The 20,018-nt window shown below is 45.5% G+C and overlaps 1 protein-coding gene across 1 annotated transcript in view; it reads left to right on the top strand.

Annotated features, from left to right (window-relative positions):
• The window catches only part of Lamc1 (laminin subunit gamma 1), a 114,656-nt gene extending 95,796 nt beyond the window's left edge, over window positions 1-18,860 (top strand). Inside the window, exons 19-28 of the mRNA XM_036202424.1 lie at window positions 1,425-1,630; window positions 2,249-2,328; window positions 5,857-5,994; window positions 6,736-6,880; window positions 7,761-7,910; window positions 8,362-8,476; window positions 9,464-9,663; window positions 10,978-11,136; window positions 13,689-13,788; window positions 15,940-18,860. Of these exons, the coding sequence (XP_036058317.1) occupies window positions 1,425-1,630; window positions 2,249-2,328; window positions 5,857-5,994; window positions 6,736-6,880; window positions 7,761-7,910; window positions 8,362-8,476; window positions 9,464-9,663; window positions 10,978-11,136; window positions 13,689-13,788; window positions 15,940-16,196 (1,550 nt within the window). The 3' untranslated portion in view covers window positions 16,197-18,860. The remainder of the gene's footprint in view (window positions 1-1,424; window positions 1,631-2,248; window positions 2,329-5,856; window positions 5,995-6,735; window positions 6,881-7,760; window positions 7,911-8,361; window positions 8,477-9,463; window positions 9,664-10,977; window positions 11,137-13,688; window positions 13,789-15,939) is intronic.
• Window positions 18,861-20,018: the final 1,158 nt, after the last annotated feature.

Here is a 20,018-nt window from a genome sequence, read left to right on the forward strand (position 1 = left end):
GGTTTTGATGTGAATTTCCTGATGGTTGATGGTGTGAAACATTATTTCATATACCTGTGCATCATTTGTGTGTCTTCTTTTGAGAAATGTCTGTTTATGTGTGCGGCCCATTTGTTAGCTTGTTTCCCTTTTGGGGAAGGAGTTTTTAAGTTCTCAAGTATTGCCAGATACACAGTTCAGACTTGCTTTCTCCCAGGCTGTGGTTGTCTCTGCACACCCGTGATGGTTTCCTTGGCTCTGGAGCCTTTCAGTTTGATGTAAGTGCATTTGTCTAGTTTTGCTTCTCCTTCCTGTGTTTTTGGGGTCATGTCCAAGGAATCCTTCCAGAGTCCTTGAAGCATTTTTGTTTTCTTTCAGAAATTTTACTATTTCAAGCCTACTCAAGTGTTAAGTTCGTTCGAGTTGGTGTTGGTCACTGGTAGAGTTAAAGGTCCATTCTTTGTGTGATGGTCTGCTTTCCCTGGCCGGTTGCCTGAACTCACTACCCTTTTCCTGGTGTGTGTTCTCAACAACTTTTCTTGAAGGCTAGCTGACTGCAGATGTGTGGGTGTACTTCTAGGCTCTTCTCTGTTCTAAGAAGTGGTCAGTTTTAAATAGAACTTGAATTTTTTTATATTTATAAAACCTCATGACATGTGAGAATTTGATACTGGCAGGCTTTATATTTGCACAGGTTTGTATTTATCATTTGATTTATTAGGCCCCAAGCATGGTGTTTAAGTTGAATGGAATAGTAAAGTACAATTTGAGGAAATGTAGAAGGAGAGATCCAATTGAAAATTACATGCAGGTGCTAGGACAGAGGTAGGGTGGGGCGGAGCAGAACGTATACCTAGTTTAAAATACAAAGAAGCTGAATTTGCCGTGCTTCAGCAGCGTGCAGGCAGGGTGTTCATTTGTTTTGTTTTGAGTCAGGGTTTTACCTAGCTGTCCTGGAACTCCCATGTAGGCCAGACTGGTCTGGGACACACAGAGAGCCACCTGCCTCAGCCTCCTGAGTGCTGGGATTAATAGCTTCCATGATCACACCTGGTGTCTGCTTCCAATGTGCTTTTTAATGGTTCTATGTCAGGTTTTTAGGGCTGACAGCGTTTTAACCTTATGCAGTTGTGGTTAAATCCGGCATATGTCATATATAAGGATCAGTTTTACTTTCCTTCATCAACTACCTGCATGCTTGATTGTCTGTGCTTCACTGACTGTTCTAGAGATTGTGGCTGCAGTGATGAATGGGAAGGGACTCGGGCACCTGGGACAGACAGTGCAGTGAGAGCATGATGCAGTGGACTGGAGGCATCACCTCTGCTGGGCTTACGGCAGATGTGTCTAAAAGATGCTACTGGGGATAATAAAGGGACCTGAGCTTCACAGAAGATGGTATGTCCCTTCAGATCACTTACAGACTGTCTGCAATGCTCTTTCAGATGTAGATCAAAATTTGATGGATCGTCTTCAGAGAGTGAATAGCAGTCTGCATAGCCAAATTAGCCGACTGCAGACTATCCGGAATACTGTAGAAGAGACTGGGGTCTTGGCTGAAGAGGCACGGACCCGGGTGGAGAGTACACAGCAGCTCATTGAGATTGCCTCCAGGGAGCTGGAGAAAGCAAAAATGGCTGCTGCCAATGTGGTGAGTGACTCTGAAGTTCTGGGGGGGGGGGGCATTGTTGGGTAAAATGTGTGTCCTCACCCTCCTGCCTCACTTTCTGGAGCAGGAGAGGGTGAGGTCGCAGTCACAGAAGCAGCTGCTTTACTACCTGTGGTGGCAAAGCCACCAGACACAGCTTAAGTCAGAGAGGTCCCTTTGGCTCAGTTCCTCAGTGTGGCCAAAGCACGGGGCAGCTGGGGGTGGTGGCAGAAGTCTGTGCCAGATAGAAACCAAGACTGGGGCAGAGGTGGAGCAGGCTACCCCTGTGAGGGCCTGTCCCAGTGACCCGCCTCCCTAAAGGCCAGCAGAGGCCCAGGTGTTCAAACCCGGGGGCCTGAGAGAGTCACTATGGTGTCAGCAATTGTCACTAAACGGAAGGAGCTGGATAAAACCGAGGGTTGTCTAGGTTCTTTCTCTGACTTGGCTCTTCTGCAGCACTCAGAATAGAAATCATTTCCAATCAAAGGTGCGGCTCAGAAGATCTCTGAAAATAAGGAAAAACAGTATTTTGCATAAGAATTAACAAAAAATAGTATTACTACTTGCTTTATGGAATTGAAACAATTTAGTCTTTTGAGAAGTGTTTTATTTCCTCTTCAGTCGATCACTCAGCCAGAGTCCACAGGGGAACCGAACAACATGACCCTCTTGGCAGAAGAGGCCCGAAGGCTGGCAGAGCGGTAAGCTTCAGCGTGCTCCGGGGTTCAACATACTGCCTCAGCTGATACATGGCTGTCACCCTGTCCCCTCCTGTGATGCTTTCCATCAGAAGGCTTATCCTCACTGAAATGTTACCGGCTACGCATACTCCTTTTCTTTCACTGTGGAATGTTTACCTTAAGTATTAGAATGTAATAGTTTAGAACAAAATTATATTTATGTATTTCACTGATCATAACTTTTTAAGATTTTTTTTAACTGTAAAGCCTTCAAATTTATAGATTTCTAAGAAACCCAATAGAAGTTATTAATTTAAAATTTTTACATTAGTTTTTTCAACAAATATTTGATTTTCAGTTCTCAATAGAAAACACTTACTAACTCATTGCACATTTGGAAGTAAGCCAAGGAACACTGACCATTTCATTCCTGGTTGGTTTTTCTTTTAGACACCTTTGAATTAATTATAACTTCTTTAGAAGGCTTTAAATTGCAGAAAGAATCAATTTTTTAAAAAATGGCTAAAATGTAGGCCTCATTGAGAGGAGACCCCTTTGTATGAAGTCCCAGTACAGAGCACTCAGTAACCTCAGCAGTATGGAGCACATGACGAAGCCTTATGCAGACGTCCACTAGAACCATCCAGAGCAGTCTCACAGGTTCTAGCTTATGTTGACCTTAGCAGGCTTCTTTCTATTCTGGGTAAGTGTGACTTTGTGAGCCATGTAATCAGCTTTGCAGAACACTCACGGTTTTATAGCTGGATTTTCTCACTAAAGGAAGATAATTGAAAACAGGGAAAGCTCCCCAGAAACCTAGGTCTTGGAGATTTATTGCTCTGGTGAGTTTCTTATGCCAAGGAGAATGGCTACATCTGGGGTCACAATTCAACATGAAATGTTAGAAGTAGAAAATTCATTAGCATTGTTACCCAGCTGAGATGTGTTGCTTGACTGGAGTCTCAGTCAACACATTCATTGCTATTTGGTGTTGTTGTTTTTTCTTCCAGTTATTAGGTCAAATGAGAAAGTCTGAACAGACAGGCTGTATAGAGACTGTGCACTAACTGTGTAGAAACTGTGCAATAACCGTGTAGAGACTGCAGTAACTGTGTAGAAACTGTGCAGTAACCGTGTAGAGACTATGCAGTAACTGTGTAGAAATTGTGCAGTAACTGTGGCTGTGCAGTAACTGTGTAGAGACTGTGCAGTAACTGTGTAGAGACTGTGCAGTAACTGTGTAGAAACTGTGCAGTAACCGTGTAGAGACTATGCAGTAACTGTGTAGAAATTGTGCAGTAACTGTGTAGAGACTGTGTAGTAACTGTGTAGAAACTGTGCAGTAACAGTGTAGAGACTGTGCAGTAACTGTGTAGAAACTGTGCAGTAACTGTAGAGACTGTGCAGTAACTGTGTAGAGACTGTGCAGTAACTGTGTAGAAACTGTGCAGTAACTGTGTAGAAATTGTGCAGTAACTGTAGAGACTGTGCAGTAACTGTGTAGAGACTGTGCAGTAACTGTGTAGAGACTGTGCAGTAACTGTGTAGAGACTGTGCAGTAACTGTGTAGAGACTATGCAGTAACTGTGTAGAAATTGTGCAGTAACTGTGTAGAAACTGTGCAGTAACTGTAGAGACTGTGCAGTAACTGTGTAGAGACTGTGCAGTAACTGTGTAGAAATTGTGCAGTAACTGTAGAGACTGTGCAGTAACTGTGTAGAAATTGTGCAGTAACTGTGTAGAAATTGTGCAGTAACTGTAGAGACTGTGCAGTAACTGTGTAGAGACTGTGCAGTAACTGTGTAGAGACTATGCAGTAACTGTGTAGAAATTGTGCAGTAACTGTGTAGAGACTGTGCAGTAACTGTAGAGACTGTGCAGTAACTGTGTAGAAACTGTGCAGTAACTGTGTAGAAACTGTGCAGTAACTGTGTAGAGACTGTGCAGTAACTGTGTAGAGACTGTGCAGTATCTGTGTAGAGACTGTGCAGTATCTGTGTAGAGACTGTGCAGTAACTGTAGAGACTGTGCAGTAACTGTGTAGAGACTGTGCAGTAACTGTGTAGAGACTGTGCAGTAACTGTGTAGAAACTGTGCAGTAACTGTGTAGAGACTGTGCAGTAACTGTGTAGAGACTGTGCAGTAACTGTGTAGAAACTGTGCAGTAACTGTGTAGAGACTATGCAGTAACTGTGTAGAAACTGTGCAGTAACTGTGTAGAGACTATGCAGTAACTGTGTAGAAACTGTGCAGTAACTGTGCAGTAACCGTGTAGAGACTGTGCAGTAACTGTGTAGAGACTGTGCAGTAACTGTGTAGAAACTGTGCAGTAACTGTAGAAACTGTGCAGTAACTGTGTAGAAACTGTGCAGTAACTGTGTAGAGACTGTGCAGTAACTGTGTAGAGACTGTGCAGTAACTGTGTAGAGACTGTGCAGTAACTGTGCAGTAACTGTGTAGAAACTGTGCAGTAACTGTAGAGACTGTGCAGTAACTGTGTAGAGACTGTGCAGTAACTGTGTAGAGACTGTGCAGTAACTGTGTAGAGACTGTGCAGTAACTGTGTAGAGACTGTGCAGTAACTGTGTAGAGACTGTGCAGTAACTGTGTAGAGACTGTGCAGTAACTGTAGAGACTGTGCAGTAACTGTGTAGAGACTGTGCAGTAACTGTAGAGACTGTGCAGTAACTGTAGAGACTGTGCAGTAACTGTGTAGAGACTGTGCAGTAACTGTGTAGAAACTGTGCAGTAACTGTGTAGAAACTGTGCAGTAACTGTGTAGAGACTGTGCAGTAACTGTAGAGACTGTGCAGTAACTGTGTAGAAACTGTGCAGGAACCGTGTAGAGACTGTGCAGTAACTGTGTAGAAACTGTGCAGTAACCGTGTAGAAACTGTGCAGTAACCGTGTAGAGACTGTGCAGTAACTGTGTAGAGACTGTGCAGTAACTGTGTAGAGACTGTGCAGTAACTGTGTAGAGACTGTGCAGTAACTGTGTTGAAACTGTGCAGTAACTGTGTAGAGACTGTGCAGTAACTGTGTAGGCCAGCAGACTGTATGATAAAGATCAGGCCTGGGTTTGGGTTGCTGACTAGATACACAGTTTCTGGGTACGTGGTGCTGTCTGTAAACTACTCACATTCCTAAGTTAGTTGCCTGCCTCCCTCCCCCCTCCCTGTTCTGAGACGTTTTCACTGTTTCACTAATCTGGCCTGGAACCTCCTGATCCTACTCCTCGGTGCTAGGGTTATGGGCACACCCAACCAAAAAGCAGGTTTTCTAAGAAAACACACATTTGTTCCAGTAGAGTTTTGTGCCACTGATTTTCTTAGAAAATACCCCTTTTTTCAGGATACAGAATGCTTTTTATAAATGTAACTGCCTGAAATGATTGTGAAATTCCAAATGGGGCTTTCCAGTATTCCTAGGTGTCTGCCCATATTAGTATATGGAAATATAACAAAGTAAAAGTTACCTAAATTTTATTTCTTTCCCAATTGAATGATCTCATTCTTGGTTTATTTTTAATTTTTCCTCCTACATATACAGCCATAAGCAGGAAGCTGATGACATTGTCCGAGTGGCAAACACAGCCAATGAGACATCAGCTGAGGCCTATAATCTGCTCCTGAGGACCCTGGAAGGAGAGAATCAAACCGCACTGGAGATCGAAGAGCTCAACAGGAAGTGAGTGGCTGGGAAGTGACTCCCAGTCCTGCACTGTGGGCCTGGGGTGTAAACTCATGTGCTGCGAGGTTCATCACACTTCAGAATGCTGGAGCAGCTAGGGCAGGGGGTGTGCAGGCACTCCAGCTCTGACCGCAGAGGGTGGGTCTAGACTAGACATGGAAATGCTGGAGAGAGTGGGAAAATATGTGAGCTGGCAACCTTTAAACGGGTCTAAAGGAAGAATGTATAAAATGTATACATTTAATATCTCTACTGTGAAAGGCTAGGGACCAGAGGTGTTTGGGACTTAGGGGTGTGTGTGTGTGTCTGAATATTTGCATATACAATGAGATTGTGAGTGAGACCCAAGTTTAAATACAAAGTTCATTTATGTCTGTATACACGTAGCCTAAAATTTTACATAGTATTTGTAGTGTGTCTGCAGTTTGATAGTAGCCATGAGATCATGGAATCAGGTGTGAAATTCTCCTCCTGTGGTATTGTAAGAATGCTAACTAAAACTGTCACAGAGTTGGAATTTGGGGTTAGGGATGCCGTGTTTACATATGGTAAGCTAAATAGATTTGAGAAAATGAAACGTAACATTTAGCTAAGTGTTGGTATCAAATTGAGAGCATTTGGTATACAGCAGTTCCTTTTAGGTTTTTGGAGCTGTGGTCCCAGGGATATTAACTAGATTGTATCTGATTAATATTAAGATGTTTATTTTTTAATTGAATTACATGATTTCTTCCTTAGGTATGAACAAGCAAAGAACATCTCTGAGGACCTGGAGAAGCAGGCTGCCCGAGTCCACGAGGAGGCCAAGCGGGCAGGTGACAGAGCTGTGGAGATCTATGCCAGTGTGGCCCAGCTGACCCCTCTGGACTCCGAGGCACTGGAGGTATGTGTGCAGAGACTCTGGTCACTTATGTCCCCGTCCCTCTAGTCTGCCCTGCCTCTCCCTTCCAGACCTCAAGCTGACTCACTGATAGAGGCGGATTTTTAATTTGAATTATGCAGATAGAAATCAGTGAGATAAAGAACTACAGACCTGAAGGAGCAAGGATTACTTTGGTAATATGAATACTTCCTCTGGCTGTTTCACATAAATCCAAACTTTGGTACATTTGAGTTACTTGAAGCAGGGTGTGGCGGGAGCCTCCCTCCTAGGTTTAGCAGAGATCTAGAGAGCAGTAAGAGGGTCGAGCCAGCAAGAACTATACCAGCATGCCCAGGGGCAGGTAGAAACTTGGGAGTTGGTAGTGTTGTGTTTCAGTCTAAACATGGTTCCTCATACGAAGCTCCCATATAAATATCTTTAATACTAAACTGAAATTTGCCATCCTATTTCCTATATCTGAGATGCTGACTGGAACCCAAGGCTTAGTTCTCTTCAGACACCTCATGCTCACTGAGTCCATGTGTGTGCAGTGTGCAAACAGATGGGGCTGATGGGATGGGGTCAGGAGGGCCGCAGCTGGGGAGGAGAGGTGGGGACAGTTACTTGAAAGGGACCCCAGGGAGCTTCATGTGGGAAGATGTGTTCTGCGTCTTGATTGCGTTGTGGGTTGGACAAAGCTGTGAAAAACTAATCAAAGTGCAGGGAACTTTGGGACATCGCTGAAGTATACTTGGTTTTAAAAAAAAAATCCACAAATCTTGCCCTCTGCTGTCTTTTAAATCCGTCAGTTGAGTCTTACATCTTACAGCATTCCTCAGCTCCCCTGTCATTTGCTGCCGCCCTTTCATTTAAACGGAACGATCCTACATTTCTGTCACAGAATGAAGCAAATAAAATCAAGAAAGAAGCTGCGGATCTGGACCGTCTAATTGACCAGAAGCTAAAGGATTATGAGGACCTTAGGGAAGATATGAGGGGGAAGGAACAGGAAGTAAAGAACCTTCTAGAGAAAGGGAAAGCTGAACAGCAGGTCAGTGTGATTTGTTGCTGGCTGCATTTCTGGGGGGCAACAGTTTCAACAGCTCAGGTGTGAGCTGTGTCCAGTGCACAGCCTGTCTGTGCAGCCTGTCTGTATGCTTCAGTCTCCAGGCTGTGGCTGTGGGGGCTTCTCTGCAGGCTGTGGCTGTGGGGGCTTCTCTGCAGGCTGTGGCTGTGGGGGCTTCTCTGCAGGCTGTGGCTGTGGGGGCTTCTCTGCAGGCTGTGGCTGTGGGGGGCTCGTCTGCAGGCTGTGGCCGTGGGGGGCTTCTCTGCAGGCTGTGGCCATGGGGGGCTTCTCTGCAGGCTGTGGCCATGGGGGGCTTCTCTGCAGGCTGTGGCCGTGGGGGGCTTGTCTGCAGGCTGTGGCCGTGGGGGGGCTTGTCTGTTAGAGGGAAAGGCTGACCCCCGAAAGGTTTGTCCTCTGAACTGCCATGCATTTGCAGACAGCTGACCAACTCCTAGCTCGAGCTGACGCTGCCAAGGCTCTTGCTGAAGAAGCTGCTAAAAAGGGACGCAATACCTTACAAGAGGCCAATGACATCCTCAACAACCTCAAAGGTACGAGTGGTCAGGCGGCAGCCGCGGCCCTGCCTGGCCTCTGTGGAGGTGGTCACTGAGTCAGTTTCCAGTTCGTTTTTAATATGATTCTCTCTGAGCAGGATAGTGTGGTAAATCCCATATACTGCCTACTTAGATTCAATAGTTAACCATGATCTTTCACCATATTTAATTTAACCTCCACACTCTGTGTGTGTGTGTGTGTGTGTGTGTGTGTGTGTGTGTGTGTGTGTGTGTGTAGACCTGAAATTGACTCCAGGTATCTCTTAATGGCTCTTCACTTTTGTTTATTGAGGTAGGATCTCTCGCCAAATCTGGAGCTCATGTATTTGAAGAAAAATCAGAGTGCCTCTGTCATTTCACCCCTGTATTCTTCAGTCTGAAACAAAAACCACATGTAGGAGGTTGGTCTGTATTAGACTACCTCACATCACCACAGTCTGCCTGCTTAACCGACTTTCAATGATAAATGGAGATTTTCTTTCATTTTTTTTCTACCACTGACATCTAGTTCTTCGTTTTAGAGAAACATGCCCAGTTCACTGAGGGCCGGTCCATGTCTGTAAAAATAGTTAGAGGAGGAGGATTTGCGAGCATGATAGTTCCAAGTGTAGTGTTGGTGTCAATGGGTCTGCCTGAGTCCCTGCTCCACAGATTAGCCTCTTCAGTGGCTGGCTTTCCATTTGCCAGAAGAATGTCATGCTGCACACAGCAGACACTAAAGACACTGGCTGAAGCAGTGATATGCTCCAGGCTCCACATGGTTTTCCGCATAGGAACTCTGCTCAGAAACAGAGATGCGTTCATGTGACTGGTCCTGGAGACCTCTGCACAGGGATCTGTGTATTCTTCCTCTCTAAGATCCCAGCCCCAATTCTCATTCATTTGTTTTCAACAGATTTTTCTGCATCTAAAACAAAATCCAGTTGCAGTCTGGTGTTTCTTTTTGTCAGTTTAATTCAGTTGCGTGCCTTGAACTCCTTTCAGATTTTGATAGACGCGTGAATGATAACAAGACAGCTGCAGAGGAGGCTCTGCGGAGGATTCCTGCCATCAACCGGACCATAGCCGAAGCCAATGAGAAGACAAGGGAGGCACAGCTGGCACTGGGCAATGCTGCAGCTGACGCCACGGAGGCCAAGAACAAAGCCCACGAGGCGGAGAGGATCGCCAGCGCCGTGCAGAAGGTGAGCACGGGCTTCCCTCTTCGCCAGCGCACCCCAGCCCCCATCTCACGCTTTCTAAACCCGAGTCCTTGCAGAGTTTTCCTCTGCTATAGCAAAACTGTTTTGAACCACCCTGTTTATCTTCTTTCCAACACATAAGAAGATGTATGTGACCGAGGAGAGAGTCAGTAAGAGGACTTGCTACTGTCTCTGTGTTGGATCTGAGTTGTGAAGAGGGTGGTCTGTAACTGAAAGTTTTTCCCATGGCCGGCCTGGTCCGCAGCTACTCAGACCCAAGTAAACACACAGAGGCTGACATTACTTACAAACTGTATGGTCTATGGCAGGCGTCTTGTTAGCTCTTACATCTTAAATTAACCCATTTCTATAAATCTACACTTTGCCACATGGCTTGTGGCTTACCAATCCCTTTACATCTTGCTTCTCCTGGCGGTGGCTCTCAGTGTCTGCCTTGCCTCTCCTTTCTCTTCCTTTCTATCTGTTTGGGCTTCCTGCCTGCCTCTAAGCTGCCTTGCCATAGGCCAAACGGCTTTATTTATCAACCAATCAGAGCAACACACATTCACAGCATACAGAAAGACATCCACAGCAATGGTCCCAGAGTGCTGCAGAGCCCCTGCCCACAAGAGTTTGGGCCTTTCTTAAGTAAACAAACTCCCTGAGACTTCCAGACCCTGCATAGAGCTCCTGTGGCCACCACTGCAGAGGTTCTTTCCACTCACTGTAAAAGGGAGTTTCTTTAGGCTGGTTCTTTTTATTTAATGACCTAGTTGTTTTATTTTAAGGAGAGATTAGAGCTTATTTTAAAATCAAGTGTCTGAGAACTACAGAAAATTTTAATTACTTTAAGTGAGTTGGCTTTTAGATAGGTTCTGTTTCATAAAATGCTCATATTTCAGGAGCATAGGTAGTCTTTTGTACATGATGCTAAACTCACAAGAATAAACTCACAAGGCAAGCTTTGGATTTAACATATATCCAAGTGAAGGATGCATACAAAGTGGTGGAAAAGTGTTCACAGTTAAGTTTTTACTTGTCCTCTCTGTGACCTTAGCTAAAAATGATTATAATAGAACAGGAAATCTCCAAGTGCTGCATAAATGCTGTTGTGTTTGACAGTGATTTTTTTTTTAATAAGAAACCAGTTAATAGTGAGAGGTGGGTCATAATAGTACATGTTACTGTCATGCTCTTTCTGGGGTGCGTTTTTAACCATTTCACCAATTATAAGAGGGAGTAAGGATGCACTCTAGAAAGGGAAGGCTGCTCTGGGGGCTTTGGTTTGCCTTGGTCAGCAGTTTCTTCTGTACCTAGAATGCCACCAGCACCAAGGCCGATGCCGAGCGAACCTTTGCCGAAGTTACAGATCTGGATAACGAGGTGAACACCATGTTGAGGCAGCTAGAGGAAGCGGAGAATGAACTGAAGAGGAAACAAGATGATGCCGACCAGGACATGATGATGGCAGGGATGGTAAGGGCTCCCCACTATTGTCCAGAGGCAGCGTGGAGGGGTGCTCGCTGGCAAAGACCCCCCATGCCCTTTTCATGTGAACTTCAGGTTTGCGTTGCATTTCTGGTCAAAAACTGGGTCAGCAGCTTACGTAGAAGGCAAAGAATTTGCTCCAATGCCAGGTATTGATGTTGCACAATTGCCCTGTCCCAAAGCTGCTCAGTTAGAAGCAAAACATTTCCCCTGCAGCTGGAGATTTAGGACACTTTAAAAAAAAAAAAAAAGCCACATTGTGTGTGTGTGTGTGTGTGTGTGTGTGTGTGTGTGTGTGTGTTGGTTGTAGTTGAATAGGTAATTCATACATGAGATAAGTTAAAATTTTTTTTCAAAGGAAAATGCAATGAAAAGCCTGTTTCTTTCTTAGTTCTCCAGCTGCTCACTCACTAGAGGCAGAGACCAGTTTCTTACACAGATGTGTGTGACACATTTCCTAGCAGTGCACCGGAGCACACCAGCCACGCACTTGCTCTCACTCCACACCTTCTGTGCTGATGTGCATACATCATGCCACTCACGACAGTCGTTTGTGGCTGTGTGGTACAAGAGGGAGTGAGGGGGCGTTTTTCTTCAGTTCGTGTTATATTTTACATTAGAAAGAACTTCCTGGGGTGTGGGAGTGCTGGGAATAGTCCTTTGCTGTTTCGAGTTGCCTTCACAGGAACGGTATACATCAGCTTGCTCACTCACACACTTCCAATGTCAGGAAGAACCCCGTTCTTTCAAGGCCCCCAAAACAGGGCCTCTTGCTGTGGGTCATTTTTACTTTGGACAGAAAGGAGAAATACAAGGTCTGATGAGGTGATACCAAGTAAATGTTGAACGCCTCTCTGTGCACACAGCTGCGTTTTGTGTTTTGAGATAGGGTGGTCTCACTGTATAACCCTGGCTGACCTGGAGCTCTCTAGACCAGGATGGCCTTGAACTCATAGAAATCTTCCTGTCTCAGCCGCCTGAATGCTGGGATTAAAGGTATATAACACCACGACTGGCTAAACAGCCAAGTTTTTAAACTTTGTGCTAGTTGTTCTGTGATTTTAATGCAAAAATGAGGAGATTACCATGAAGCAAAAATCAGTATTTCTTTTATGTGCAGAGAGTTTCTGTGCTTCACTTTTTAAAATGTATTTATTTTCATGTGTGTGTGTGTGTGTATGCATGCATGCACGCCATAACGCACATGTGGATGTCTCAAGACAACTTGTAGGAGATGGGTTGTACTATGTGGGTTTTGGGGCTAGAACTCAGGTTATCAAGTGAAGGGTACATATTGATGAGGGGCTGTGGGTTTCGTTCAGAGGTAGAAAGAGAATCCCTCTTTGTCAGCCTTGGTCCATAACTTCTTGGGAGCAGTGAGCCATCCCCTCATGCACCAGCCCATCATATTTACATCAGTTCTCAAAACCCAGCATTCAGCTGGTGTTGCCTAGCTCTAACATTTTCTTCAACCAGAAGGGTTGTGGTTCTTTCTGGAAGATGCCAAAGGCCGCAGGTTAAACCCAGCAGAGTCCTGTGTCGCAGTCCCAGGACACCCACAAGAAGCCTGTGTGACTCCCTGAGAGCAGCTGCAGTTTGAACTGAGTTAATCATTTATTTGTGAAAGCTTTTTATTTTTTATTTTTTTCTGTTTTTAAATTTTTCACATTGTTTTGATCCCTCGGTGTTTGCTTCATCTTGACCCCAGAACTAGGAAACACAGTTCCCGGGGAGTGCAGGGGCTCTGCTTTCTGTGTCATTGGGCTCTTGGTGAGAGCATCTGCTCTCTTTGGCCAGGATGCTTCTTCCTTTTCCACCGCTGCTTCCTGTGACTCAGGCCCAGTGTGTTTGGTCAGGCTTCATAGAACTTTCCCAAGTATATTTACCTTTGGTTGACTCTGAAAATAACCATTGTAGTGTGTGTGTGTGTGTGTGTGTGTGTGTGTGTGTGTGTGTGTGTGTGTAGTTGACAGAATTTTCAGAAAAGTCTTGCTTTGCTTATGAAAACTCTAAAAGAATAGGACATCTCTAATAATCAGGTACCCAAGAATATCTACATTCTGTTCCTGTATTCAATCTGTACTTAAAAAAGAATCTGTATCTTCTTAATGCATTTTATCATGTGTTTGTTCACAGGTATTCTTGAGGGGAGGAAGTGAGAAAATGGGATGGTATTGTTTCTCTGAATGTATATGTCATGAAGGGAACCCAGACATGGTAGTATATTCCTATAGTCCCAGCACTCAGGCTGAGACAGGAGGGTCTGTCATGTTTGAGACCAGCTTAGGGTATATAGCAAGACTGTCAAAATATATATATATATATATATATATATGGGGATTTTTGACTGTTCTGTGCAGTAGAAATAACATCCTCCACCTGAAGACACCACCCCAAACCTGCAGAGAAACTGTGACTCATCCCTTAGAAGGGGGAACACATCTGAAAATAGATCTGCTGGCTCACCAGCGGAAAATATTTAGAGAAGATGAAAACATGGAGTCAGAAGTATTCATGTTGTTTACCCTCTTTCCCTGCAGGCTTCACAGGCTGCTCAGGAAGCTGAGCTCAATGCCAGAAAAGCCAAAAACTCTGTTAGCAGCCTCCTCAGCCAGCTGACTGACCTCTTGGAACAGCTGGGTAAGTAACAGAAGCCTTGTTACAGCCGGGGCACCTAATGCTTTGTACTGCGCTCAGGATCTGATGCCCCTGACTCAGAGTCGGATTAACACCTCGTTCTCAAAAGCATTCGTTAACCCACTAATGTCAGTGTTTCCTTTAGCTCCTGCTTGTTTAAGGATGCCGTGTTCACGGCCTCTTGCCTGGCAGAACCTTGTAAGGCCATTTGCATGAGCACAGCAGTGATAGGCTGTCAACTCTAGGGTGGAAAGGAGTCGGGACTTTCCTATGTTCAGGCACTTTAGGGCCTTCCCTAGACTCTGCCCTAACTAGGACACCATGGTCTTCACATGTGAAGATGAGCTGCCAGCGAGGAGTCCCTGATGGTCAGGGTTCATCATGCACTTAAACAGTCCTTCCCTCAGCTCCTCCTACTGTTGGGGTTTCTCTAAGGGGTTTAGAAAGAAAGGCTCCGGGTAGAAGAATGCTTGAAACTAACCGGCTCCTTTCTCACAGCTCTCTCCACTTGCCAACCAGAGAACAGTTTGATGAAGTGAAAACTTTCACACCAAAAGACAGAAGACTTTGTTTTGCTTTATTTTATTTTCAAGGAAATATAAGCACACTGAGCCTTCCTTTTAACCCCATTTGGTGGAGAGCAGATCTCCTTTAGGACACATGGCCTTTGGTCACCAGTCTCCAGTATGGGGGGTGGTGTAAGCCTTTGAAGACCAATGACTTCATCTATGTATTTTCAAGTCAGGGTTTCTCTGTGGAGCCCTGGTTATCCTGAAACTCACTCTGTAGATTAGGCTGGCCTCAAACTCAGAGATCCTCTTGCCTCTGCCTCCCCAGTGCTGGGATTAAAGGCATTCACCCCTGTTTTTTGTTTGTTTGTTTGTTAGTTTGGGTTTGTTTTTTGTTTTTTGTTTTTCGAGACAGGGTTTCTCTGTGTAGCTTAGGCTGTCCTGGAACTCGCTCTGTAGACCAGGCTGGCCTTGAACTCACAGAGACCCACCTGCCTCTGCCTCCCGAGTGCTGGGATTAAAGGCGTGTGCCACTATTTGTTTTTTTAATCTTTTTCTTAAGAGGGGGAGGAATAATATTTTATCTGTCTCAAAGACCAATAATAATAAATTATGTGCCAGCAGATGAGCCTAAAATGGAAGTAAGCTAAAGAAAGGGCTTTAAGGGAGAAGAGGCAGACTTTGTGAGCAGGCAGACTGGAGCTAGACTTCTGGCTCTATCACCCAGGATTTAGGTGGACAAATAAATTCCTAGCCACCTGAGAGTCAGTGAACTAAACTGGTCTCGGGAGACTACTTCTCTCTGTTTGTTTTTATTTGCTATGGAGCATCATCTTTCAAAAGAATCTTTTATTTTTTACTTGCCGCATTTAGAGTGAAGCATTGCTGGCATTATCTCAGCATTTCAGCCTTGGCCATTTTCCATTTTCTATTTTCCTGGTTGTGTCTAACTCTGAGAAGCAGGAAGACCCCAAACCAGCCATCTTCCCTGGGACCTAGGAGTTGCAGGCATATGCTCCTAGACTTTTGTATTCTTTGACACTGGAGTAGCCCACAGATTACACACATGAACTTGCAAAGAGGACTGTTACCAAACGGCCTTCTTAAGCATAAGTGAGGTCTAAGACATGGTACCTGTGCATTTAGAAAATATTGTATGAGGGCTGAAGAGACGGCTCTCAAGAGATGGAGTGGGTAAAGGCACTAGCTGCCAAGCCTGACAACCTGAGTTCAGTCCCTGGGACTCACATGGTGGAAAGAGAGAACTAACTCCTGCAAGTTGTTCTCTGACCTCTACGTATATGCCATGGCATTCATACACACACACACACACACACACACACACACACACACACATACACACACACACACACACTAATAAGTGGTAATAAATATTTAAAAATTAAAGAAAGTATCCTGTGAAAACCACTTTTCTCAAGACCAGAACTGAAACTGTTCTAATATTAACATCCACTCTGCCCACCTTGTTGGTTAGGTCAGCACTGCTCAGGCCCTTGAACACAGCAGCACCCTGGCTTCAGGGCAGCTGGTAGCCTTAGTGCATGACAGAGCAAGCGGTACTGAGCAGCTGTGCCCAGTTCTCCCGGAATGAGCCTGTTCTCTCTTGTGCCCTTCCTGACTACAGGACAGCTGGACACAGTAGACCTCAACAAGCTCAATGAGATCGAAGGCACCCTGAGCAAAGCCAAAGAGGAGATGAAGGTCAGCGACCTGGACAGGAAGGTGTCTGACTTGGAGAAGGAAGCCCGGAAGCAGGAGGCAGCCATCTTGGACTATAACCGAGACATAGAAGAGATCATAAAGGACATTCACAACCTGGAGGACATCAAGAAAACCCTACCATCCGGCTGCTTCAACACCCCGTCCATTGAAAAGCCCTAGTGGCGAGAGGGCTGCCAGGCAGTGCCCCCCGAGAGGGGAGCCCTGTGAGGCCACAGTGCCTTGACACAAAGATTACACTTTTCAGACCCCCCCCCCCCCACTTCTCTGCTGCTCTCCATCACTGTCCTTTGAACCAAGAAAAGTCAGAGTTTAAAGAGAAGCAAGTTAAACATCCTGAACCAGGAACAAAGGGTTTTGCCTAATAAAGTCTCTCTTCCACCCATGTTAACACCTTACCCAAACTTTCCAAACTTTCATTTGCCTGAGGTCACAGCATCCTCCAGTGGCATACCCATGTCATGTGAACCTTTATATATCAGGGCAGACCCCCTCCCCTTCTCAACACCAGCAAAACCAATCTCAGTTCTCATATTTCTATGAAGGAAATGTTTGGCTCCTCACCGTAGCATTGAGATGGCCAAGTATGTCCCATCTATGGATAAAGAAAATGCCTCTGCATCTTCAGCCTCCTTTTTTAAACAAAAGGAAATAAACATCCTGTGCCAAAGGTATTGGTCATTTAGAATGCTGGTAGCCATCCATCAGTCATGCTAGCTGTTTGAGTACAGGACACTGAGCCATCATGGGTAAGAGTGCAGTTCTGTGTGGGTCTCCCAGAGAATATGGCTCAAAGACACTTAGGATTTTCTCCTATATTAGTTGACCAGGAAGATAAACTTTTTTCAAATCCTTAGGCAGCTGATAAAAAGTCTGGATGGGCAGCTTGCACTCACCACTACATAGATAGCTTTTGATATTTTTGTAAATGAGACAGTGCAGAAGAAACAGGGATGTGATAACCACCAAAGTTGGTTGTTTTTTTTTTTTCCCCAGGTCTAATGGATTCTTCAAGCTTTGTTAGTATGTTTGTCTTGGAACTAGTGTTAAGATATCTGTCAGACGGTTGGTCTCTGTGATCTTGACCATTGAAAGAAAAGCATATCTCTCTTTCACTGTATTTTCTGGAAAATGGATGAAACTGAGATGTAATATGTATCGTTGGGTTCCATATGTACATTTCCTTTCCTCTGTTGGAGAGAGATGTAATATTTGGTCCTTCGCGCGAGTTCTCTAAATGTTTCCATTTTTCTAAAACTCTTCAAAAGACGACATTGTTTGCCAGATCCTGGTGGCAGATGCTGTGGTTCAGTACTTCACACAGCTGCCAGTGCCATCTAGTTCCTGCGCTCCGTGGCTCCACCACTCTAAGCCTGTTCTCTGTGTGGAGCGGGAAGAACCTTGTGTGGCATTTCCTAGTAGGCTTCTCAACCTCTGATCCTCAGCTCTGTGGTTTTCTTATGGCCACACAGTGACAGCTCCCTGCGCACACGCGCGCCCCCTTCCTGCTCCCTCCCTGCCTCTGAGATTCATATATAGCCTTTAACACTATGCAATTTTGTACTTGGCGTAGCGGGGGGGGGGAAAGAAACTATTATCTGACACACTGGTGCTATTAATTATTTGAAATTTATATTTTTTGTGTGAATGGTTTTTGTGTATCGTGATTCTAGAGTAAGGAGTTTATGTAAATATTCCCAGTCCTGCTGGGATGATGCTGTCAGTTCACGGCGTTGCTCGGTTTTCCCTTGCTAGCACTGGCAACCCGTGCACCTCCTTCCTTCCCACCATCTTCCGAGTCATGCCCCTGCCCCAGCGCCTTGCTCTGCCTCTGTCTGCCTCGTCTTTGCAGTGCCTTCATTGTCCAACCGGAATCTCAGCCTGCTCACCTCCACAGCCAGACCCAGGAGGGCACTCGGGGGGCCGGGCCTCTCGGCTGTGGCCCGGATCATCTGAGCGGTCCCTCCCTGCTGTTCTCTCTGCCTCCCGACAGTCACCCGGCCCACAGGGTAAAGTAGGTAGGACAGTTCACTGATGGGACTCTCCCACACCGTGGTAGACACATACCTGTCTCCTGGCCATTCTTGAATGGGATGGGTCAGTTTTGTAAGAGGATGAGCACTTTAGGTGCCAGGCATGGCTACTGGTGACCACAGGAGGAGATGCAGAGTCCAGTCTGTCTCCATCTCTGGAGGGCGAGCGGAGAACAGCACCTGAGGTTCCACTCTTGCTCCTCAAGAGGCATGGCTCTTCCTCCCCACGTTCAGTGCTGATTGGCTAGTTCCTCTGGTGCAGTGCTCGCCACCTTAACATCATCGATTTGGTCACAGTTGCAGGAAAATGGCTGGAACAGACCACCATCGTCCATTGCATCGGCTACGCTCCAGCTGGTCTTAGGCCCTGGTAGGGGGGTGTTGTGTTGGGTTTATTTGTCCTCTCCATCTGTGTGGTATATTTTTAAACAGAAATTTATTTTTAAAAATGAAAGTTATTTACAAGATAATACCTATCACACTCCTGCAGCACAGCCATTGTTTTATTGTATAGTTCAGTAATCTGTATTTGATGTAATAAAATGGACAGGATGGCTGCTGTAAATTGCCGGGGTGTCACACAGAATAGATTGCTTTATTTTTTCCCCCCTGTGGAATTTTCCTTTGGATTCCAACTGTGGCCCTTTGAAATGTGCCTTCACTTTAGCTGCCTTAATCCCCACAGCCTTCCTCTCCAGGGAGGTTAGTAAAGCGCAACACTTGGCATTTTTTTATGTTTAAAAAGAAAACAGTATTTTATTTATAATAAAATCTGAATATTTGTAACCCTTTATATCTTGTGTGGCCTGAATGTGGTGCTCGGACATAAAATGTTTTAAAGGTGTAGTGAACAGACTCCGTCTCCTTGAGAACCATCCAGTGTTGTCTGTCTGTTATTTGTACTGGGGGCTGAATTTAGGTCTCCCAGCATGCTAGGCAAATACTCTACCAACTGAGCTACGTCCACCTAGATTTTTTTCTTTAATCCTTTATTTTGAGACAGGGTCTCATTATAGCCCGGGTAGGCATTGAACTTGAGATTTTCCGGCCTTGGCCTCCTGAAGAGCTGGGGTCACAGGACTGCACCTCCAGCCTCAACGTTTTTGTTTTAACCGTCTTTAAATTGTGATCGTCATCGTCATCCAGAAGTTAGCAGACTTTTTCTGTACTGAACTGGACTGCCAGTGTTACTCAGCTGTGGTACAGAAACGGCCCAAGACCAGAGAGAAGCAAACGAGGAGCCCAGATGTACTGCACTGCAGTAGAACTGCTTACAAGAGTCTGGACGAGAGGGCTCATGGCTGCAGTCCCAGCACTCGAGGCTAGCCTGGGCTACAGAGAGACCCAGTCTGGGCTACAGAGAGGCCTTGGCTCATTGAGCACAGCCCTTGCAGTAGAAGCCTGAGAATCTGGAGTTGATTCTCTAGAACCTTCATAAAGCAGGGCACGATGGCATACATCTGTGATCCTTGTGCTCCTGTGGCAAGAGGAGAGACAGACTGGAGAATGCCCAAAAGCTTAGAGCCAGCTAGCCTGCCGTATTAGTGGAAAATAACAAGGGACCCTGTGTCAAACAAGGAGGGCAGGGACTAGCACCCAGGGTTGACCTCTGACCTCCACAAGTGCACGTATTCACTCACATGCCGGAATACTTGCCCACAGGCACACATCACACACAACAACAAAAAAAAAAAGCCCAAATAATAACATGCCATGAGCCTGCCAGCTGGAGCTTACAGAACCCCTGGTGTGGTCTTGGTATCTGATCAGTCACAACAGAGCTGCTTTTGAATGACTGTGCTCCCTGAGCAGCCATGCCTGTGAGAAGCTGCCTAAATGTGTTCAGATGAAAGTCTGCAGACTCACAACAGCCTGAAAGAGAAGAAAACAGGCTGCATTAACAGAGCAGATGGATGCATCCAGCTCCATCTGCAGCTGGAGGCCAGGGCAG

The sequence above is a fragment of the Onychomys torridus genome, chromosome 11, assembly GCF_903995425.1.
Source record: "Onychomys torridus chromosome 11, mOncTor1.1, whole genome shotgun sequence".
Taxonomy (NCBI): Eukaryota; Metazoa; Chordata; class Mammalia; order Rodentia; family Cricetidae; genus Onychomys; species Onychomys torridus.